General features: G+C 36.4%; 6 protein-coding genes across 6 annotated transcripts in view; 5 read left to right on the plus strand and 1 right to left on the minus strand.

Annotated features, from left to right (window-relative positions):
* The window catches only part of LOC103145867 (lymphocyte antigen 6 family member D), a 670,619-nt gene that overhangs the window by 554,712 nt on the left and 92,025 nt on the right, over positions 1-23,882 (plus strand). The window lies entirely within an intron of this gene.
* ufd1l (ubiquitin recognition factor in ER associated degradation 1) lies at positions 689-5,209 on the plus strand. Its single transcript, XM_007563454.2, has 12 exons — positions 689-837; positions 1,045-1,180; positions 1,955-1,987; positions 2,083-2,204; positions 2,542-2,672; positions 2,752-2,824; positions 2,907-2,975; positions 3,062-3,130; positions 3,198-3,248; positions 3,337-3,425; positions 4,388-4,472; positions 4,628-5,209. The coding sequence occupies exons 1-12, from the start codon at positions 835-837 to the stop codon at positions 4,700-4,702; spliced, it is 936 nt and encodes a 311-aa protein (XP_007563516.1). The 5' UTR covers positions 689-834; the 3' UTR covers positions 4,703-5,209.
* Positions 5,501-7,456, plus strand: cunh22orf39 (chromosome unknown C22orf39 homolog). Its single transcript, XM_007563453.2, has 3 exons — positions 5,501-5,602; positions 6,801-6,968; positions 7,059-7,456. Exons 1-3 carry the CDS (start codon positions 5,573-5,575, stop codon positions 7,167-7,169), a joined length of 309 nt encoding a protein of 102 aa, XP_007563515.1. The 5' UTR covers positions 5,501-5,572; the 3' UTR covers positions 7,170-7,456.
* mrpl40 (mitochondrial ribosomal protein L40) lies at positions 7,768-10,181 on the minus strand. Its single transcript, XM_007563452.2, has 5 exons — positions 9,987-10,181; positions 9,753-9,836; positions 8,546-8,701; positions 8,358-8,439; positions 7,768-8,226 (listed from the first exon to the last, which is right to left on the minus strand). Exons 1-5 carry the CDS (start codon positions 10,046-10,048, stop codon positions 7,999-8,001), a joined length of 612 nt encoding a protein of 203 aa, XP_007563514.1. The 5' UTR covers positions 10,049-10,181; the 3' UTR covers positions 7,768-7,998.
* Positions 10,393-17,068, plus strand: acaa2 (acetyl-CoA acyltransferase 2). The gene is made up of 10 exons (XM_007563451.2): positions 10,393-10,536; positions 12,180-12,346; positions 12,411-12,539; positions 13,576-13,692; positions 14,180-14,327; positions 14,452-14,627; positions 15,606-15,735; positions 15,837-15,907; positions 16,323-16,477; positions 16,550-17,068. Exons 1-10 carry the CDS (start codon positions 10,521-10,523, stop codon positions 16,629-16,631), a joined length of 1,191 nt encoding a protein of 396 aa, XP_007563513.1. The 5' UTR covers positions 10,393-10,520; the 3' UTR covers positions 16,632-17,068.
* On the plus strand, positions 18,432-23,429 carry rpl6 (ribosomal protein L6). Its single transcript, XM_007563450.2, has 7 exons — positions 18,432-18,531; positions 19,266-19,415; positions 19,497-19,595; positions 20,402-20,545; positions 21,975-22,023; positions 22,995-23,179; positions 23,252-23,429. Exons 2-7 carry the CDS (start codon positions 19,266-19,268, stop codon positions 23,402-23,404), a joined length of 780 nt encoding a protein of 259 aa, XP_007563512.1. The 5' UTR covers positions 18,432-18,531; the 3' UTR covers positions 23,405-23,429.

Below are 23,882 nucleotides of genomic sequence, written 5' to 3' on the forward strand. Positions count from 1 at the left end.
AGTAGAATAGAAGCCTTCATGGAGGCAGAGCAGGACCAAAGTCCAATGTCTCTCTGCCTGGGTTTTAGGCAGAGATTTCAGGAGGCGACGTTATGTATTTTTCAACCACATAGTGCCATTTTGTAGCACAATTAAGTAACTATGTTACAATAAGTTGTCATAGAAATGCTGTACATATAAAAAATAATTTTTAGAAGTCATGAGACTGTCTTACTTCAACTGTCTTCAGTCAGAGTCATCTTCAGATTCGCTGGATAGACTGTTATCGGACATCCTACATGATCACATACTGAGATAATATGACATTTAATTTCCCTATGTGATACATACAATATTTTTTTAATTGAATTGTTTGCAAAATCATTTCTCTGTCCTGTTAGTTCTTCAACATGTACTTAATATTTTACGAATACATTTTCTCCACAAACCATTTATTTATTTTTTTAATATTGTTTTACGTCCGGAAAACAGTATACTTTGCTGGAAATAGGTATTTACAAGAATAGCATTTAAAAGCTGCTAATAACAGGTAAATGCTATTTATCTTCATTTGTTTTTTCATATCTAATTAGGAACTAAACGTTTGTCTTCTAATATTTTAGCTTTTGAGTCGAACGCTTATTTTGAAGTAAACACCACTGCGGGGAGTGATACGTCACTGCTCTTACCTACTCTGATTGGCTACTGGTAATGAAGACGTCATTTCCCCCTGTCAGCTCGAACACTTCCAGGAGGAGAAGGAAGAAAACAAGAGGACGCAGAAACAACAAAAACACCCTGAAACGTTCACTTTAACTTAAACCTTTTTAACAACCAAGACCTAACGAAGTTACTATGGTAAGCAATGAGTTGCTACTGCTCTCCGTGGCGCTGAATATGTACAAAAAGTTGTAATTTTAGCAGTTGGGCTAACTAGCGGCTAACAACAACGCTGGCGCAGAGCAGAAAGATGCTCCATCATCATGAAGTTAAAGTCATTCCCCGATGTGAAACACCGAAAATTGTTTTATTTGTAAGTTAACAGATCGTGTTTGAACTCCACAGTTTTCCTTCCATCATGTGTTCGACCACCCGATGGCCCGGGGCTTTCCGAACCGCTTCTCCACTCAGTACCGCTGCTACTCGGTGTCCATGCTGGCTGGACCCAACGACCGCTCCGATGTGGAGAAAGGAGGCAAAAGTGAGTGTCACCAGAGAAGGATTTAAAAAGTGCATCATCACTGTTATCAACGTGTGCTATTTCACACATAATTAGCAGAAATACAGTGTATCATATAAGTTAGTTAGCGGTTCAAACTCATATTTTTATTGCATCAAAGTTCTTTACAGAAAAGAAAGACACGAATAGCGACAAGTATATTTCAATTTTAATGCTTCATAATCTGAGCTAGCAAGATATATAGAGAGAAATAAGGTCCAAGAAAAGAGTCTTGAGGAACTCCACATATGATCTGTGCTTAGATTTACGAAACAAATTTAGAATCTGTTTTCTGCGTTAATGACACTGAAGGGTCACAGTTCATTAGTTATTTAAATAACTGTTTTGCAGATTACAGTATGTAATCCACAATTACATATTGTAATCTACAAATCAGTAGATTACTGTTTACTTTAATGGGTCCTGAAATCCTAATAATACTGTACCATAATTAGGGTTTGGAAGAGGTTTGGGATTAGATTAGCGGTCACATTAAATATATGCAATTTTAAAGTTGAGTTAAATATTACATATTTATTTTCTACTTTGTCTTTTTCTAAATTACTTTTATATTATGGATTCAACATCAAGATTATATTTACAAACTAAAAAAAAATTCTCAAATCCTAATCCAAATCAGAAGTTTTTTTTCAAACGGTCATGTTTTTTTTAATATTATTTAAAGAGATTCTTTTGTATGTGTGTGTGTGTGTGTGTGTGTGCAAACAATTACAATCTATCTCTTTTTTCCTTTAGTAATTATGCCTCCTTCTGCGCTTGATCAGCTCAGTAAGTCCAAGTCAAGCCAAACACTTCTTGTTTTCCTCCATTTTGTTTCATGATCCTCCATGTTTCTCATTTTTCTGATGTTTTTATGTGAACAGGCAGGCTTAACATCACCTATCCAATGCTGTTCAAACTCACCAACAAGAACTCAGACAGGATGACCCACTGTGGAGTTCTGGAGTTTGTGGCAGATGAAGGAATCTGTTACCTTCCACACTGGGTGAGGAGGAAATCAAATAGCACACTGAGTGGTCTACTCTGTTGTGTTTTACCATATTGTTTCTTTTGTGGGAATGTGCATTTTTTGTGCTAGTTCATGAATGAATATTTGTTCTGTGTAAGTAAAAGCAACTTGTAGCAAGTACAACAGTAAATCAAAGGTTCCTAGAAATATTCATTTAGTCCCAGATCGTAGATTCTTTTTTTTTTTATTGTTTGAACTTCTAACAACAAAACAACAACAACAAAACTGTAAATATACTGTTAACTACTTTAAAGTGGTTAACAGTACTTTAAATATGTATCTGACATCTAAATATGTCTGTCTTTCATTGCAGATGATGCAGAATCTTCTCCTGGAAGAAGGCGGTCTAGTTCAAGTGGAAAGCGTCAACCTTATGGTGGCCACATATTCAAAGTTTCAGCCACAGAGCCCTGACTTCCTAGATATAACAAACCCCAAAGCAGTGTAGGAAGTCTGTCCACTCTGTCCATTCATTTTTCTTTTTTAGTTGAGCAGTTTATAAAAGTCATCCTTATATTTGCAGACTGGAAAACGCTCTGAGAAACTTTGCGTGCTTGACGACTGGTGATGTCATAGCCATAAACTACAATGAAAAGGTAAAAATGTTTATTACAAAATAATAGATATTACTTTCCATTACTGAGTTGCATATCATGCGTTTAAAACTGTTTGCTTCAGATCTACGAGCTGCGGGTTATGGAAACCAAACCCGACAAAGCAGTGTCCATCATCGAGTGTGACATGAATGTAAGACTCTTATCATTATCTCAGGCAGTAGATAAATAATATTATTACATTCAGTGTTTCACTCATGTCACCATTGTGCACCTCAGGTGGATTTTGATGCTCCTTTGGGCTACAAAGAGCCTGAGCGACGGACTCAGAACCACGATGAACCGACAGTAAGACCCAGAAAGTGTCTGAACGTTTTATGTTCTGAGCAAAGAGATAAAACTTGTTTCTTGGCAGGAGGAAGAAGGAGACGCCAGTAGTTATGCTGACATGGACACAGGATTCAGAGTGAGATCCTACTGCTGTTAGACTGAGACAAACAAAATGTCAGTGAAGGTGTTGAAACTATGTGAGTCATCGTTTGATGTCTTGCCAGGCTTTCACTGGGTCTGGAAATCGCCTAGATGGGAAAACAAAGGGGATTGAACCCAGTCCTGCTCCTCTAACTGCGAGCGACATCAAAAGGTGAATACATGCACACATTAATAAACAAATCCACAGCATTATGGCGTTTCTGCTCACTGTAAAATATTTTCAAAGAGGTTGAGAAAAGACCTAAGTAACACATATTTCAGACACCCAAAAACTTTTGTTGCACAAAACTAGTTTTGTCAATCTCTCTGACAGAAGAAAAGCATCCAGAAAGTCAAGTTTACACTGCAAAAACACAAAATCTTACCAAGTAATTTTGGGCTAGTTTATAGAGCAAATATCATAGCCTCTTAGCACACTTGAAATAAGACTAACTTTAATGTAACTTTTCAGCAAGATATAGGAGCTTGTTTTAAGCAAATAATTCCTTTATATTGATGAAAAAGTACTAGCTCTGTTGGCAGATAAATTAACTTATAACATGGGAAAAAGTCTTGTTATAAGTGAAATATTCTTCCAATGGAACAAGTACTTTTTTGTCAATATTGTGAAATTATTTACTTAAAAGAAGCTCTGAATCTTGCTAAAAACTTGCTTTTGTGTTAGTTTTGTCTTATTTCAAGTATCCAAATATAAAATATATTTGCACTAGAAACTAGACCAAAAATACCTGGTAAGATTTTTGTTTTTGCAGTGTCAGTGTTTACACTTAATCTTGAAAAGTATGAGAGTAAATTCCAGATTTGGATACATATGATTTAATAAAATAGAGCGCAGAAAAACATCTGAGTTTTCAAATTAATTTCTTTTTTTCCATAAAGGTTTTTTTTTTTTTAAATGGCAGAAACAAGGACATTTCACCCTGTTACCCTTGTCAGACACATCAGTCTCAACAATGCAAGGTTTAGTGTTACATCGATACATTGGGCCAAACTGTAGCACAGATGGATGCACTTAGACCTTTGTTTTGGACAGTTTACTGTTTATAAATCTCAGAAACTCTACTATGCAGTTTGGAAATCACTGAAAGCCTAACATACAATGTTTTATCACAGAGGTATTCCAAACTATGACTTTAAAGTCGGCCGGATCACCTTCATCAGAAACTCCAGGCCTCAGCCCAGGAGAAACATAGAAGACGTGAGTAAATACGTTTTATAAAGTGCTTAATTACTTAACCCACAGAGTTTTTTAGTGTTATACACTGAACATAGAGGCTTAATTCAGCAGAATAAGGCATTGAAGTGGTTTTGGTTTCATTAACACTCTCTAAATATATGTTTTCCTTCTCCCAGGATGACGCCATGAACAGATTTATTGCCTTTTCTGGACAAGGACAGTCACTGCGGAAGAAGGGCAGAAAGCCTTGAATTACTTGAAATGTATATTCGGCTTATGTGACCCCATCAACAGCAAACTAAAAAAAAACAACAAAAAAAAACACTGATCTGAAGAAACACTCGCCTCTTTGTCTGTTATGTCAGAACTCAATCATATTGAACTCTGATGGTAAGACTTTTGCTCAAACATGCTGCATTGGTTCTCAGTTATAATCTGTTTTCACATGGTCATTTAATTGAACAAGCCTCAGTAGATATCAACATAATAAGTAGCTTCAGGATAATTACTGGAATTATGAGTTATTTTCTTTCTGTCCACCATTTCCCAGAATTATTTTTTGACCAAATATTGCACCTGAAATATACAGTTTCCAGGATCCCCATTGTAGTTTAAACAATGGGACCAATAACTTTATCTTAAATTTTCGTAAGAACTATTTTATGTTTGAATTCTTTTGTTTTTTTTCCCTCAGTTATAGTTTGCTGACATTCTTTCCTGGTTTATTTATAGGCAAATAAAGGATTACTTTGACATTGTCTGCAGTTGTTTTTGTTGTCAGTTATGTATGAATAAAATAATGTGGCCACTTTACCTCAATTATGCACATTTATTAAAATATATCTGGTTTGAAGTTATGATGGAGTGTAACTTCGTGGATAAAATCACATGTGTAAAAGACAGATTGGAAAACATGAGTATATAAAAAATAAAACAGCAAAACTGGTTCAAATTTGGGTTATTTAATGTAGCCCATACATTATTCCAAAACTTAAAACTTAAGTTGATCCAGCGTCTGGAAGAGTTGGCTATTTTCAAAGTTAAAAGCTGCGAACACTGCGGTGGTGCTTTTGTTTTGAAAAGCATGTTACCGGAAACACTTCTAATATTAACCGCTAACTATGGAGCAGCTTGCAGAAAGAGCGTGGAGGGTAAATTTTCCTTAAAACGTGTTCATAATCGTGCTATTCATAACGTATTTTAGTCTAATTTGTTTAGTCATCGGTTTTGCTGATTGGTTTATCTGAGGCTTAACCTTGGTGAATAAATTAGCAAGGTGATTAGCTTTCGATGCTAAGTAAATTCTCCGTAACCCTGACCGCTAGTAACCGTGTGGAATATCAATAATAGTCGAGATACGTTTTATAATATACATTTATTAAGAAGCCTATCTTGGTTTTATTCAATGTTGAATTTCTTTTTTAAAAATTAGACGTTTGATGGTTTCTAAAAAGAAAAAAAAAACTACCGTGCAGCTCCAATGACGATCACAACCGGGTGCTGTTTCCCTGTTTTAATTTGAATGCGTTCAGGAAATAAATGGCCAATCCAAATTTGAAAGCTGTAGTGGTATATTGTTTGTGTACAAGATCAATTTTTTGGACACAGTAAAAAATAAATTACAGGTCTTAACGTTATTCTTGTCTACAGTAATGGGAAATACCAATAAAATAAATACAAATATCAGCACATTCATAATAAAAATAAGTTCACTATGTTTCAATAATTTGTGAAACCCCCTTTAGGAGTAATAATATGAATTAGTCATTAAAGACAGATCAATCCCATCAGATCGGATTCGGATCCAGAGTAATCTGTACTTGGGCTGTGGTCTTGCAATACTTCAGCCTTTTAATGTTAATTTTTGTCTTTCTATTGTAGATTTGCAGATGTTTCTGGGTTTATTGTCCTGTTGCATGACCTGACTTTGGCCAGTTTGAACACGTTGAACTGTTGAACAGATGGCATCAAAACTAACTCCACAATAGTTAAATAAACAAGAGTTTATGGTTGCCCCAGGGCATCATCCTTCCCCCACCATGCTTGGTATGAGGAAAATGTGCTTAAATCACCAAACCTCTTTGTCTCACCTGTCCAAAATGCAGCGCTACAGAGGTTTTGATTCCTTTAACTTGTCTAAAACATGGTGACATGCATGCTCAAGAAAAGAGAACATCATTTAACACACAAGCTAAGAAATCTGAAAAGGAGATTTATTTTTTCAATTTTCTGTGGATTTGAGCTCGTCCGTATTATTCTTACTTTCCTCTCCTCTTTGGCGCTCCTTGTTAAACACAACCACTAGAACAAGCCAAGCTAACTACTTTATTTGTACCTGTGTTCCTGCAGCCACATCGAGCCTGCGAAGATTACTTGAGTGAGTTCAGGCACTGCAGAAGTTTCAGGAATCATTTTCACCATTACTACACCTACGGCACCGCCCCGTCCTGCCAGCAGTGGAAAGAGGACTACCATAACTGCAGAAAATGGGAAAGTCACAAACTCACAGAAGCTAAGGTGCAACTCCAGGAAATCGTATTCTGAAAAGGATGTAAATTTGTGCTTTTCTAGTTTCATAAAGATGTACCTTTGTTTTTTATGTTGTAGGACGCATTGCAGAAAAGTGAAAGGAGACGATTGGAAGAGCAGAAAAACTTCACCCCAGTGTGGAAACTGAGGCAGGCACCTCCTGGTGACTGGCACAGGCCTCTGGACTAGGACACCCAGCAAGACTCCTGATCTGAAGAGCCATCTGCCGCTGCTCTATGAACCAATGCAATATGATGTAGTTCACTTCATGGACAATCCACTGAAACCGGCTGTTTCTAAACTGATTCATAAACTGTTAAAGAATTAATCTTTGGACTCAAAGGAGGGACTAATTGAAATGTAACTTCATGTAGTACCCATAATTGAAAAACATATTTAAATTGCAAGAGCTTTGCTGTGTGTTGTTTAAGAGTAAACTTTAAAGCTTTACTTGAATTAAAATGTGCAAAATGAAATCAGTTTAGTGTTCAATGCTTCTATAATGTAAGTTTTGTTATCGATGTTAAGCTACTGCTAATTATGTTTCCTGCTTTATTCCAGGAAGGAGTCCAAGAAAAAAATATTTTGAAATAAATACCCAAAAACTTTAAACAAACTTCACCCAAAACTAAAGCTGGATCAGAGGTCATCATAGTAGAGATGCATATTTTGAAAGGTCATTTACACTCCAAACTAGCTGTGCTGTGTGGTGTAGAATCACTGCTTTTCCCTCATTACATAAAGATTCAACACATCAGTGTTCTTATTGAAAAAAATTAATCAGTGCTTTGATTAAACAAAGAAGCTTTTATTTTCAACATTGTTGTAGAGGTTCGAATAAAAAAAAACAACTCACGAATAATTATAATGAGCAAGAATGCCTTCTAGTCAAATCGGCAAAGAAACAATGTGATAAGTTTCCATCAAGCCAGATTTTACAGACTGATAAACGCAGCATCACATCCCAATCAATTCTGTTCACACAGTAAAAAAAGAAAGAAGCGCCGCCCACAGACTTTCATTGTGTGTACACTTTAGTAACGTCATTATACTTCCCATCCGGAGCGTCATAATTGGGGATTGGAGGCGTGTAAGCAGGGCCTTCATGAGTGAAAGGAAGCAGAAGCGGATCTGGCTTCAGCGCTGCCCGGTAAAGCTCCTCAGACTCCATTTTCAGCTCCTCTAGCGCCTCCCTCTGGGCCTCCAGAGCAAGTTCAATGGCCTCTACTTCAGCCATGTGCTGCTTCTGAAAAAACAGAGACAAATGTATATCTCTAACACTATATGACGGAAACGAGAGGCAAAAACAGACACTTGAAAGTCAAAAGTAATCTTCATTTTAGAGGTTTAGGAATAAAATGGTGAAAGATGAATAACCTGTTTGTATCGACTCCACTCTTTCAGAAGAAGCGCGCGACTCTCACTTTCTTCAAATGACAGCGTTGGAGGAATGCGCTCTCTTTTTTATAAAATAAAGAAAAAAAACAATTTAAAACTTAAAAAGGGGCTGGCAGGAAGAAAACAAGAAATGTTTCATTTTTGTGGAGCTTTGAACTGAGCTGTACCTCGTTTCATCCAAACATTTAGTGGGAGTGATGAAGTCCTCTATGGGGATGAGCTCAGGCGGAACCCTCTCCAGCTTCTTCAGCTTCTTCTTCAGTCTCTCCCTCATCATCAGCTCCCTCCGCGGATCCACCTTCTTCTTCTTCTTTGGCTCCGCTCTAATGTAACATAAACCACACCGATGCATGAGCATTCTTATTTCACCACATGTGCATGTTTAAATAGCAGAAAATTATGTTTTATTATTCTCTAGTATTTTATTGTTGAGCAGGTGAAATGTCTGGATTTTTAAGGCATCTAGCTGAGGAGAATTTGTTCCATGATTACGAATCACATGACGGATTTAAACAAATTTTGCCCTCTTTTTTTCATTCAATGAAACAAGGATGCTGCTGTACAACTAATGTCTACTTTACATCTTGAAATTTGGGCAAAAAGGTATGACAAATAAATGTACTCTGGATCTTTATGGTATTAGATTTTTTCTGATTTGATTACATAGTTTCCACGTAGTTTGAAACAATACTGTTTGTGTTTATACAACATATTCTAAGGCTATCATAGCTTTGTAGACACACTTCAAGTCCCTTCAATGCCATTTATTTTGACATACAATTTATTTTAATAGTTCTGCTAACGAACCTAGAACTACAGATACAGTTTGCATTGCAAAAGGACAAAATCTTACCAAATATTCTTAACAAACTTGACATAAGACAAAATTAACTTACAAGTAATATTTCAGCAATATATAGGAGCTTGTTTTAAGTAACTAATTCCTTTAAAATAACTAATTCCTTTTCACTTATAGAAAACATGTATTTCTATAAGTTAAATAATCTGCCAGTGGAACTAGTACTTTTTAAAATTAGTATTAAAGATTTACTTACTTAAACGGAGCTCATATATCTTGCTGAAAAGTTACTTAGAAGTTAATTTTGTCTTGTTCCAATGGTATAGAGATATTTGCACTACAAACTAGACAAAAACACTTAAGACTGTTTGTTTGTTGTTGTTGTTGTTTTTGCAGCACAGCGAAAAGAAAAATCAAATTTATTTTTAACAAGTTAAATAAAGAAATGAAACATTTACATTGTTCACATGGAGAGTGATATATTTCAGACAATTTAATGAATCTAGCTTAGATCAAGTGATCTAAGCTAGATTCATTTTTCTTTTTTAAATCAACTAGTGGTAACTGTATCATACCTGAGTGGTGCAGATGTCTTAAGTGTGGCCACAGGAAAAAACCAGGGACTCTGCAGAGCAGGGTTACATTCTCCCAAAAGCAAGCTGAAAAATTACACAAGACAACCGCAGCACATATGAAAGCATGACATAACCAACCCATGGCAGCATATTTTCAGTACTGGTTCACTTCCATTCCTCTTTATTGATTCGGACACACACGGATCACATCATTCTTCTTCTACAAACGCTTACCGTGACGCGGCGGCCTGTCGGGATAAAACCCCGCCGATGAATCGTGAAACGACCAAAGACATGTTTCCACTGGATGCCGCTTCAATTTACACTGCCGATATCAAAAAGAACCATAAACAAAATCTTCACATGTCGCCTCACTTGTGTCCCCTTACAGAACACAGCAGGGACAAGGCGCAGAGAGATGACGTATTAAGCAAAGTGGGTTTACTATTTTACTTCCGCATTTTCGAACATTTTTAAATAGCAGAAAATACTTAAAATGTATGAATTAGAAGATATTTTTAGGTTTAATTACAATAATTAAGTTATATAGTTATTTTTAGTTATCAATACAATTTTTTTGTAAAATTTAGAAGTAAATCTTCTGTCGAATCTAGCAGTGGGGGTAAAACATGAAGCGACGGCATTATTTGGGGTAAAGGTCGCAGTGGACGCTTCTTTATATACCCACAGTGGGCAGATCAGGAGACAGAGACTGAAATCCAGCTTAAAAGTTTAAACTATCAAACTGATTATTGTTGAACCAACACCATGGCGCTCATCAGAGGTAAACTGATATTTCTGTTTAGCATTTAGACTAAAATAAAACGGACGTAGGTTCGTTTGTGCTTCATGTTGCTCTGTTTTAAATGTCGCATTTTCCTGCTTTTTGTGCACTAGAGCATTTAATTAGTGACATTATGAAAATGGAGCTTTGTAAAGTAGAGCTTTTTATGTCAATGTTTACATGCAAGTGCAGCTGAAAACCTTGCATGAACTCCACGTCATTTAAAGTAGGTTAAAGGTGAGTGGTATCATGGGGCTTTCTTTATTATGACAATATTTACTAGTTTTATATTTTTTAAAGAGAAGCTTTATAACCTTAGTCAACATAACATTTCGAGAAACTTAGTTTGTTTATGCTTAGGCTAGTGGAAATTATGCGTACTTGTAGTTTGAGCTACTTCTTTATCTCCCTTCTTTGATTGAAAGGTAGATTAGTTTTTGTCTTTTGATTTTACTATACAACAATAATATACAAAAGGGGAAAATAGATCTGTGTAGCTAGTTACATTTTTTTAAAATTATATCAACTTTTTGGAAGAAGAAAATCTACTTTTAGTATTCTCACCAAATTTTGAGCTACTGTGTCTTTTTAATTAACTTCTCAAAACAGTACAAGGTGTATAAATAGAGGAATGATACTACAATCAGCGATGCATTATTTAAAATATATATATAAATATTCATATAGAATACGTGGAGTGAAAGCAGCTCTTGCAAGCTGGGGTTTTTCTATTAACTTTTAATAGAAGTGAAGCTCAAATCCTTAGATGAATTCAGGATCATTGTAATCTAACTTAAAGGTTACAAGATGAGTTTAGTTTATTAATAACCATGTTAATCTTATGGCTATATTTGCTAATATGGGTCTTTATAAAGTACTGTTTTTATAATCCCAGTCAAAAAAAAACATTGTCAGTGATTCAGGTCACTTATGAATGACAATAATTTCTTATTCTTACGCTACTTCAAATAATATTAGATTTAGTTCTGGCATTTTTAATAAAACATATTGAACTATGTAGAATGTCTAAATAAATAATGGACTTGTCTTGCTTTGGGCTTTCAGGCTATTTTTAGACAGATTGTTCTACATTACGAAACGACAAACAAACGTCACAGATGAGTCGCTCGTCATATTAATGTTTATCAAAGGAAACAGAGTGCCCAGTCCAGGTCAAGGCATCATGTGTTTGATGCCACGTATTACACGTCTGTGTTTGTTCACAGTGGTTCATGAGCTAGAAACGGAAAAATACTCATCTTCATTATAAGTGAATTTTGCTGTTATTCATGAAACAAATATAACATAATTTAAAGCCTTAATTACATAGTAAGACTAAATGAGGAAAACGCATGGTGGATGGGGAACTTTATAAGTTACACCAGAATTATATCTGTTTGTTTGTTTTTATTTTAGATTGTAAATTGGTTCATGCTAAGATAATTTTGAGCTGATATTTATGCTAAACATAATTCCAAAATACATTCCAATAAAACCAGAACGTCAGGGAGTCATTTTGTCTTGTTAAACAAAACCAATATTTAGGTAGATAAATGAAGCGCCAGCCATCAACCTAATGTTAACATCAAGCATCGTTTTTGTGTTGACATCTGTACTAAGGTTCTTCTTTTGTTATTTTCTAGGTGTTTTCATCGTAGCAGCCAAGCGCACGCCGTTCGGTACGTACGGTGGAGTGCTGAAGGATCACAGCGCCACAGATCTGGCGGAGCACGCCGCCAAAGCGGCCCTCGCCGCCGGCGCCGTCGCTCCAGAACTCATAAATAGCATCATCATGGGAAATGTCATGCAGGTACGTCGGCTGCCGCTCATGAGGGATTTGTGTTCTCATAACGTAACGTTGTGTGTTTCCTCAGAGTTCGGCTGATGCTCCGTATATCGCTCGTCACGTCGGCCTGAGGTGTGGCGTTCCCATCCCAGCTCCTGCGCTCACTGTGAACAGACTGTGTGGCTCTGGTTTCCAGTCCATCATCAACGGCGCTCATGTAAGCAACTACAACGAAACATCGACCGGTTTACTCTCCTTCTAACGCAAAACAACTCGGCTGTTTGTCTCTTTTACGTCACTTATTTTCTAAATTATATTCAAAGTTCGTACAGGTGCTTGAAATCCTTGAAAAGCTTGAATTTTGTTTAGATGTTTGATTTCTGTATAAATGCTTAAAAGTGTTTGACAGTCAAACTGCACAATCTGGTAATAAATTCAATCTTACGTGTGAATAAAAGCCTAAATTTGAAAAGCGGTATTTAATAATAAGACAAATTTTTTTCACTGTCGGAAGTTAAATCAGAATAAAATTCTCTTGTTTCACATTTGTTACTATCACCAAAATTATTTCTATTTGCTAGAAAGCTTAGCAATAACATTTTGTAGATATATTTTGTAACTTTGTGTATTGTTTAAGCATTTCATTTTAATTTAATTTACATTAACGAGATTTGTTTGGATTTATTTCATAGTAATTAATATTTATTATTCCTAATGACTCACTGAGTTATTGATCCATGTAACTGAAATAATAACTTATATTTTTTACATTAAACATTATTAAAACATTTTTGGTTGTTGTTAGATTAGTGTTTTGTTCTCAGACCAGTCAGGTGTAGAGAGTGTTTGTGACTGACATCAGAAAACATAAAATTTTGTTACATAATACACTATTAATAACAGTAAAATAAATATTATTGAATAGTGATTCTTTAGTTAAATTGTGTTGTTTTTATCTGAAGAGCAGCGCTAAAAATGCCTGAAATCTTACCTTAAAAATTCCTGAAAAGTGTTTCAATTTTACCATGTGAAAAGTTTATGAATGGGACTAAACAATCTGAAGTTTTAATTTTGAACGAATTAATGCATTTCATCAAAGGATGTGTGTTTGTTTAAACGGCAGAGGGTTTGTCTCTACAAACATCTTTTACTCTTAGAATTTAAAAATTTCCCACACGTTTAACCCAAAGATTCTTGGACTTCTGTTTGTAGCTTCATAATAAAATATTTTTTGTAATTTTGTGTGTTTGCAGGAGATTTGTCTCAGGGAGTCGGAGGTGGTTCTGTGCGGCGGTTCGGAGAGTATGAGCCAAGCTCCGTACGCCGTCCGTAACATCCGCTTCGGAACAAAGTTTGGGTTTGACCTCAAGGTTATTGTTTTTTTTCATGCGTACATTACAAACCTTGTAAGTTTAGTTTTGTCCTATTGCACTAGAAACTAAAACAAAAATAATTGGTAAGAGTTTGTGTTTTCTGTAGAAATCAGCCTCAACTTTATGCGATAATTTTTCAGAAAGTCTCACATTATTGTGAAGTTCCTAAAACCTTTATGATAGAAGATAAGTGCAGAATACATTAAAAAAGCTTGATTTCTATTTATTTATTGGGGCCGCTCTAATAATTGATCCTCTGGTGATTTTGTTTTTCATCCATTTCCTAACTGTTGTTTTTTTTTCTCCACTGGATAATTTGATTTAAAGATTGGAATAGTTCTCAAATGCAGCCTCATTACTATAAAATGTTGATTTGTTTTGAGATCTTTTTCAAAGCTTTGCAGATAAACTTGATAAAAGCATCAGCAGCTGTTTTGATGTGCAGAAACAGTCCGTTCACTGCTCTGTGCTCCCCTGCCGGCAGCTGGAAGACACTCTGTGGGCGGGTCTCACTGACCTCCACATCAAGACCCCGATGGGCATCACTGCAGAAAACCTGGCAGAGAAATACCAGATAACACGAGAGGACTGTGACAACTACGCGTACCAGACACAACAGAGGTGGAAGGCAGGTGAGCAGGCAGATGTCATCCTTCCTTATAGGGCTGTATTTATTTTTCTGTATTTTTCCAGCTATGGGGACGTCTTACGTTGGGCATATTTTAAATATTTAACCTGTAAATTCTCCTCCTGCAGCTCATGAAGGGGGTCACTTCACAGCTGAAATTGCTCCGGTTGAGGTGAAGGCGAAGAAGGGTAAAGTGCCCATGACTCATGATGAACACCCTCGGCCTCAGACCACGCTGGAGCAGATGGCCAAGCTGCCTACTGTCTTCAAGAAGGGAGGAACCGTCACTGCCGCCAACGCTTCAGTGAGACACTCTATTTTATTTAACATATAGACTGAGAAGGCCTACTTGGTTTTGTGTTTTTATTTAAATAAGTCTTGTTAAGCTTTGCTGTTGACTTGTCTAACACCTTCAGCCGGTGAGGCTTTACTTTACTTTGACTTTATTCAAAAATTGACTGGTCAAGATAAGAAGAGAAAACTTCCAAACAGTTAAGGATTGAGATAAGAAATATTCAATAAAATATAGAAAACCACCATAATCCAGCAAGATCATCACATAAACGTGTGTTATCTTATGTAACTGTCAGACCCACAACAACAAACGTCTGTTTTAAAGTGGACCTATTTTGCAAAATTCACATTTTGCATGTTTTTATACTTTTATTTGGGTTTCAACTGCTTCTATAAACAAAGTGCTTAAAAAAAACACACAGCCGTTTTTTGGCAAATAAGTTAAATGTTTTTTTGGTGTTTGGAAAATTAACAATTTCAAAAGCCTCTTGACATTCACTAGATACTACACTGTTACCTAGCAACCCCAGTGAAGCGCAGCCCGTCACCTATCAACCCAAACTGAGCTCCAGGACGTTTGGTCAGCTAGTTTTACCACTATATTCACTGTACAATGACGGCTGGAAAAATGGTTTCGGGACTTATCATCCAGAAACCATTTGCTGCATTATTGTTGGTTGTGCAGGAGGCTCTACTAATGCTTTTCAAAGAAACGGATGGCTGCAAACAGATATAATTGCATATCCGTTTGCAGCCATTTTCCAGTGTGAGTGTAAATGTTGAGTTGGGGGTTTGGCCAGCAGCAGCTTATTCAGATTTTAAGAATCTCTAAAATATCTAATTCTGAGCAAACTAAGATCTCAGGATCTCAGAATGACTTTGTGCAAAATAAAAAAGTACCAAACATGTCTTGCATCGCCCACAGACCTATCCTAACCCGTTCAATTAAGCAGGTCGCCTCTGAGCCGAGTCTCTTGTTGGTCTGCAGGGAGTCTCTGATGGAGCTGCTGCTCTGGTGATCTCCAGTGAGGAAGCCCTGAAGGAACACAAACTCACTCCTCTGGCCAGAATCGTGTCCTATCACGTGTCCGGCTGTGACCCGAGCATTATGGGGATTGGTGAGGGATAGTAGGGATATGATTTAAATCAGCTTACATTAATAAAAATAATTGGTGAATCGATTCCAGTTTTTGAACAGAATTATGTGGTTTCACTTTAGGTCCAGTCCCGGCCATCACAGAAGCTCTTAAAAAGGCCGGCCTGTCTGTCAAGGACATGGACCTTGTTGAGGTTTGTCACAAAGAATAAAGACGCCATTTTGACTTTATCCTTTAACTTTAAGTGACTACTTAGAGTATTTAGGATGTAAATAAACATCTGAAATGACCTGATTGTTTTCTTCATCAGTGTCATGTGGTTTTAGATAAATGCTGTAAAATCAAATTATTGGATGTTTCTCAGTTACTCAACATTTCTCTATGATGTATACAGGAGGGTAGTAACTAGTTACCATTATTTATTTTTTTCCAATTTGTTTAGTGTGAAATTATGCCACTCCAATGAATGGTTCATGTATTTATTTTGTTTTTTTACACGTTTACTAAGTGTGAATAAATGGTGCTGCTTCTACAAGAAGAAGTTTAAAGAGTAATTCTGCCGTTGCTGCTTTGATGAACTTCTTGTTTGTTTCTGTTCCTCCGTTCAGGTGAACGAAGCTTTTGCTCCTCAGTATCTTTCCGTTGCCAAGGCTCTTGGGCTTGACCCAGAAAAATCGAATGTCAACGGCGGGGCTATCGCCATCGGTCATCCTCTCGGTGCCTCTGGAGCGCGCATCACTGCTCACCTGGTGCACGAGCTCAGGTAGACAAATCATTACCTGTAGCCTTAAAAAAAGACAAGAGTATTTCTCACAACAAGCTTTGTTTCGAACAGGCGAAGAGGAGGAAAGTACGCCGTCGGCTCTGCTTGTATTGGCGGCGGTCAGGGCATCGCCATCGTCCTGGAAAAGTGCTAACAGACGAAGAAGGTGCTAAAGGATTCCTGTAAAATTAATGCCAAACAGAAACACTCTCCACTCGCATGAGATCAAATGTAGTTGGTGCACAGTCAAAGGCAGGTTTAATGATGAAGAACAACAGCTAATTTAACTTTTTTCTCATTTTCTGAAAATTGATTTTTGCAGCATATGTTTGAGTTTGCCTTAAGAGATCTGTGAAAGTAAACAAATGACTGTAAACTGCTTCTATAGGTTTAGGAGCCCATTTGTGCCTAAAGACAGGGATTGGATCCTTAAGCATGCTAACATGTGTAGCTCGGTATTGCAATAAAGTGTTTGCCTTTAAATGCCCTCCATAATTTCCATTTCCGTGTTTGGTGTTTTATCAGCTGAGGTGACTAAATTTTTGTACTTCTCTGTCAAAGAATCCCAAATAAAATTGTCCAGAAAAAAACAGCTGTTTTGTACATTTTACTATCGCTTATTTTTCTTTCTCGTTTGTTGTAAATGTGCATTTAAAATATTGATGGAGAAAAGGATACAGTTTTATTTCTTAATCTAAATTATTTGGATTCCCCTGTGACTAGTTTAACAGCAATGAGGTAGGTAAAAGTAAAAGTAATTTTATTTATATAGCACATTTTCAGCAAAATGGCAGTTCAAAGTGTTTTACATGAATTAGAAGAAAATACAAATAAAACAACAAAAACAAAAAGACAAAAAAGATAAGGGCGACAACAAGAAAAAAAACCCCAAAGTGTTGGTTCGCTATGTACTTCACAATTTATAAACTAGCAGGAGTTTCTCTAAGTCTTACTCCGATATTAAAGTATAAATCTTCACATTATATGTTTTAAACATGTTCTGCTTTAGTAAATTTCTAAATAGGATTATTGCACCCTGAATAAAGTGACTGCCCTAAAACAGAACCAGAACTCTTTTGCTCTATTTTGTGCACTGATAAACTAAAATGAAGACCAGATTTTTTTTCCCCCATAATCTTTGTATCGGTGAATAACAACAGCACATATAAGTGCATACATAACTGCAGAGAATTAGCCAGGAGAAGTATAGATAAAAATAATAAAGAGAAGAAAATTACAAAGGCACAATACTCTTGAAAAAGAAAACAATTGTGCAAAATGTGACGTGTCAAGGAAACTCAAATAAAACTTCCCTTAAGAGTGGTAAATAGTACATAAACCAGTTATAAATAAGTTCTTAATTTATAAACCATTCTAAAGCATGAAATGGGAAAAAAGCTATTTTTTAACTAATTAAGTCGTGTTCTAGATTGTTCTTGAAAAACTAATCAGTCACGGCTGATTAGTGGACGCACTCACGGCTGCACAGTGACCACCCATTGATTTTTTTATTTTTATTTTTTTACAGCAGACAGCCGCTCCCCTCTTGCAAGGTACCGCGTAGCCCCGCTAAATCTTTTTGGGGTACACAGTACCCGTCCGTACCCGCCTACTTTCACCCCTGGTTTTATTCTCAAAAATGTGTATTTGAAATTTAAATTTAGCTTTATCTGTTAATACATTGATCAAGAAAACCATGAGATTAATTTTGCCAAAAATGTTGACGAGCTGCCGTCCCGTGCTAACCATTTGGGTGCACTAAGCACAAATGCTTTTGTAGCATATTAACTAATATTTAATGTTTGAATTAAATTGAATAGAAATGATCTCCATGCTCTCAAAACAAAGTAAATAAATAATAAAATGATTCACAATGTTTTGTGTTTTAAGGGTTTACTTAAAAAATTAACACAAAAAACAACCGTAAAAAATTCCCTATTTGGACTACAAAGACCATCATATCAACGAAGCACGACGTACAGACGTCAACGTAATGAGGCAGCGTCCTTATAAACGTAACATCCCCGGATGTCGGTCTTTTTTTCATAGCTAAGGTAAGACAACCTTGCCTTCGTGTAACTGTGGGAATAAAAATCTGTTTTCATCTGTGTTACAGAATAAAAACTGCAACCCCTAATGTCATCCGCTGTAACAGTATACTTAGTTGACACGATCGACAGCGTTATTTCCTCGATTTGTCCATCATGTCGCTGTATTTAGGAATGTTTTAGTTCAACGACGCTGCTAGGCCGCCGGCTAGCCTGAATGAAGTCTACAAAACTAGCCGAGCCGCTTGCTTAAAAATGCGTCTCCGGCCATTTTCCGATAGATTTCGTAACAACTTCATAACAAGATGTTATGTTGGTTTGCTTTAATCAACAGCCTTAAATTCACATGTAAATAAGCAGCTAACACGGTAGCTCTGCTACTGTGCTGCTAACGTGTAGTCATGCTACATGTCATGCCGCTGGTTTGCATTGGTGTTGCCTCCGTCCATGAAAACACTATAAATGTATTGTTTTTGTTTGTGCTGCTCATTGTGTTACTGGTTCAGATGCAGTTAGATTTTAGGTTTACGTTTTAATGGTTGGTGCTATTTAGCTCTCGTTGAACTAAGGTTTGAAAGCTCTAAGCTAGTTTAGCTACTGATGTTATGGCTTAAACAGTGCTGAAATACCAATTCATCTGTTTTAACAGAATTTAATGCATAAGCTTTGGTCAGCTGTTTAAATGTGCCTGCTAAGTAGTTGATTTGAATAAACACTTCCCTGTCTGATATTTGTATCAGATGGCAGAAGGAGACAAGAAGAAGTCTGCCAAGAAGAAGCACGGGAGCCGGAACCCGGTTCTGGCCCGGGGAATCGGCCGCTATTCCCGTTCTGCTATGTACGCCCGCCGGGCAATGTACAAGAGGAAGTCCAAGACCACTGAGACCAAGGTGAGGACCGGTCAGTATAAAAACAGTCTGAATGCACATGATGAGACGTCGCAGTTTAATCCCAACTTACTTTTGTTTTAGATTGAGAAAAAGATCAAAGAAAAACCCAAGGCCACAGTTGTGAAGACTGTCGGAGGAGACAAGAATGGAGGCACCCGTGTTGTAAAGCTGCGCAAGATGGTGAGTGATGGGGGACATGTTTTCAAGTTTATAAGCTGTTGGACAAAAATTTTACATTTACACAAATACTTTCAGACGTAAATAGAATCTAATTTCTTTAATTCAAGACAGAACACCAGCGTTTCCTTTTGGTTTTTCTGTAATAATCTTAGAAAGGAATCTGTAGGATGAACAGATTTACTCCAGAGTATTAAATTCTTACAACCAGACTATTTTACTGTGTTGTAACTTTTTGCATTGGAGCAGTAGTCCCCAAATAAATGAGTATCTGGTCACGAGTTCCTCCTGATAAAATAACCTATATACTAAAAATAGCAATAAGAAAGTATATGCATTGTATAAATGGTGAAAAAGGTAATAAAAGCAGTACTTAAATAGAAGCAACATTTTGGTAAATAAATCAGCTGTTGATTGGACTTGATTTGCTGTTGTGACGCTTTTCAACAGAATGTGACATTTTTTAAGATTCACATTATTTTAAAGTTTGGAAACCTCTGAATTAGAGGAACACTGGCTGGTTAGGGAGTTAGAATATTTATTCGGCTTCAATTAAGACAATCTGCTAGTAGCTTAAAACTCTGTGCTACATAAGAAGAGTAAAAGTCCCAGAAGTACTACTTTAATTTCAATATTTACTGTGAGTTTGGTAATAATTTTGAACAACAAAATTGGCCTTCTAAACTAAACTAAACTAAACTTCCAAACCTACTGGATTTAACCGTTTTTGCCTTTTCAAGTTTCTATTTCAGTATGAAGACGTTTGCTGGTATTCTAGTCTGTAACATCGATATCTTTTCCTCCTGCAGCCCCGCTACTATCCCACAGAGGACGTTCCCCGTAAACTGAGGAGCCATGGGAAGAAACCCTTCAGCCAGCACAAGAGGAAGCTGCGCGCCTCCATCACACCTGGAACCGTCCTCATCCTGCTGACCGGGCGCCACCGCGGAAAGGTAATCACTTGTTTGAACGATTACAGATCAGGAAATGGATATTTGTTGTAAAGAAAATACCGACACAATAAAAGACTGGACAAATTGACTTACAAAGGTCAAATATAGGTCATCATCAAAAGGATAATAACAAAAAACAATCTGTGTTTTTGTGAGATCCACATAAAAAAGAGGCTATTTTGTTTCATGTGTATAGAAGATTATTGTAGCTTTTTAGGTGGAACTTCTAAAAAAAAAAATCCTTAATCATTATCTTTGGTTTTTATGTTTTTTCATGCTTGCATTTGAGAATAAAAGTGGGAAAATTGTAATTTTTTTCTGATGTAATTGAATGAAAATGTACGTAAACAGGGCTGGGCGATATGGATTAAAAATAAAATGTCGTCCCCCCCAGGACAAATCTGGTTTCCAATTTTAATCAGTTTTCTAGTTTTTCTCCCTTTCTTTAAAAAAAAAAGAAAATACACAAATAGTATAATAGTTTACGATAAGAATTGTTTATTTTCGAGAATGTAGTCTTAATATTAGAAGACCAAAGAAGAAAATTTGCCTCAAGAATGTCTTAAAGTTACAAGAAAGTTTTAATGAGAAAAGGTTTAGATAATTAATTTTTTGTTTTGTTTTTCATGTTGGTGTTCTCAAAATTAGTATTTCATTCTTGTATTATTTTGACTTTATTGTCATATTATTTTACTTTTAGATTACTACTATCATATTCTTGTAAAATTGACTTCATTCTTGCTTTAAAAAAAATCTTTGTCTGACCCTTATATTTTGTTGTAGAGTTGACCTGAATGAATTCAAAGTCCAAATAAACTGTCCAGCGTGGCGGCCCTGCTGACATCAGTCTGAACTATGGAAACCAAAAGTTAAATCTTCAAAAACTAAAAATTTGATTAATTAATTTATCGCCCAGCCTTATGAAGAGTTATTAGAAACTAGTCTAAATATTAGCTTTGCCATTAACGTTGCACAGACATTCTGTGTGTTACGTTTTGCGTAGATCAGTTAAACAGTGAGAGCACTAAAAACAAACGCATCCGAAGTGCATCAAATGTTTTTACTCTAGAACATTTTGGGGGTTTAGTTGCACATTTGATCGAACTCTAATCTCACACCCTCAGTGTAACACACAGGATTCTCTCCCACTCACCTGCTGTATGGCTAAGTTATGGCAGCGAGCGTACCCACACACACTTTGAGAAGGCAGCTGACCTAAAAACAAAAAAACATTTTGGGTGCATCAAATGTTTTAGTCCTGTACTGTGAAGCTCTGCAGCCATCCAGATGTCATGTTAGTTTTCTGCCTGCAGCACTTCAGATAAACAGATTGGACGTCCTGGGAGAAATATTTGTAGCACGCGGTGTGTTGTTCTGGAGCAGAGTGCCTTCAGCGCTTAAGATTAATACTGAAATGATTGTTTTTCAGCGCGTGGTGTTCCTGAAGCAGCTCTCCAGTGGTCTCCTGCTTGTCACCGGTAAGGCTGCAGATTGCATAAGCAGTTATTACCCAGCTGGAAAATCTTGTTTTCTTTTATTTGCCAGGGTTTGCAAGAGTGTTTGAAATTCTTGAATTTCATTTAGATGTTTTCAAGGTCTGGAAAATGCTTGATTTCAGTACAAACTACAGTTTTGTAATAAAATGCAATCAAACTTTTGATTAAAAGCCTAAATTTGAAAAATGTTATTTACAGTTGAAACCATTTACTTTTATGCACCAAAAAACAATAGACATTTTTTTTTTATCACTGTCTAAAGTTAAATAAGACTAAACGTTTCTTGTTTTATGTCAGTTAAAATCACCAAAATTATTTCTATTTGCTAAATGCCAGAAAACTTAGTAAAAACATTTGAGATTTTTTTAAATTTTCTATTTAAGCATTTAATTTGAGTAGGAAAGTCAAATTAAATGCCTAATTTGATTAGTGTTTAATAAAATTAAGCATTTAAAATTAGTTTTTATTGAAAGAATAAAAACAATTTGAATTTGTTTCAGTGTAATTAATATTTATTATTCCTAATTACTCAATGACTCAGGAAAGTAGTTGAATTAAATTGACTTATCTTTCATGTATTAGGTGTGTGAGACATTTTGCTCCTGCTGTAGAATACAAGACATTAATTACAGTAATAAAATAGATCCTGTAATTTAAATTGAAACTGCATTTATTAGCTTGTATTCTTTTTTTATCTCTGAAGTTTGGTGCTTTAAAAGTTTAAAAACTAATCCTGAAAAATGGTTGATAAATTCTCAAATTTTGCTGCTGTAAAAGTTTATGAGCTTTGTACGTTTATGAACGGGGGAAATTTTGAATGCGTTAGTGCATTTCCTCAAAGGATGTATTTATCTATAAACGCCTTCAACCTTGGTTTAAAAACTGCTTGAGTTTTTACCGTGAGAAAAGCGTACAAACCTTGTTTTATCCCAACGTTTTTCGTCTTTTTTCAGGCCCTCTTGCCTTGAACAGAGTCCCCCTGCGAAGGGCTCACCAGAAATTCGTCATCGCCACCACCACCAAGATCGACATCTCTGGGATGAAGATCCCCAAAACCCTCAACGACACTTACTTCAAGAAGAAGAGGCTGAGGAAACCCCGTCACCAGGAGGGGGAGATCTTTGATACAGAGAAGGAGGTAAATTGGACTCTGCTTCCGTAGCGCCGTAGTGTTCCGAGTGTCCTCGTTAACCTGATGTGTAATCTGCAGAAGTACCAGCTGACGGAGCAGAGGAAGGAGGACCAGAAGGCGGTTGATGCTCAGCTGCTGCCCCTCATCAAGAAGGAGCCTCAGCTGAAAGGATACCTGCGCTCCACCTTCGCCCTGACTAATGGCGTTTTCCCTCACAAGCTGGTTTTCTAAATATGTAATAAAAAGTTACCGTCTACTGACCGACTCGTTATTTTACCTCTGCTTCCATTTGTATCATGGAGTTTTAATGGTTTCTGCTCATTTTCTGGATAGGAAAGTCTTTGGAGACGTGAACCCAATTTAAAATGTTCATGAATTTAAGGCTAAAAATTTCAACTAAGACTGGGAAATGAATCGATGATTAATGTTGCGATAGATAATGTGATCAATCGATAGAATGTTCCGGAACCATACAGCATCCTGGGGAATGTAGGCAGAGGCTTAAGCTGCTTAAACTCTCACAGCTGGTGGAATCAACTGACTTTGGTTACCTAGCAACAACTTCTTGAATAACTTGTGGTTACCTAGCAACAACCTGAGTCACTGGCACAGCAACAGTTTGAAGTTTTGCCGCATAACTGCTTAAAAAAAGTTAGTGAAAACTGGAAAGGTTATATCACCAGTTTAGTAGAATTTAATACATTTAAAA

This window comes from Poecilia formosa, unplaced genomic scaffold (genome assembly GCF_000485575.1).
Source record: "Poecilia formosa unplaced genomic scaffold, Poecilia_formosa-5.1.2 Scaffold148, whole genome shotgun sequence".
Lineage (NCBI taxonomy): Eukaryota > Metazoa > Chordata > Actinopteri > Cyprinodontiformes > Poeciliidae > Poecilia > Poecilia formosa.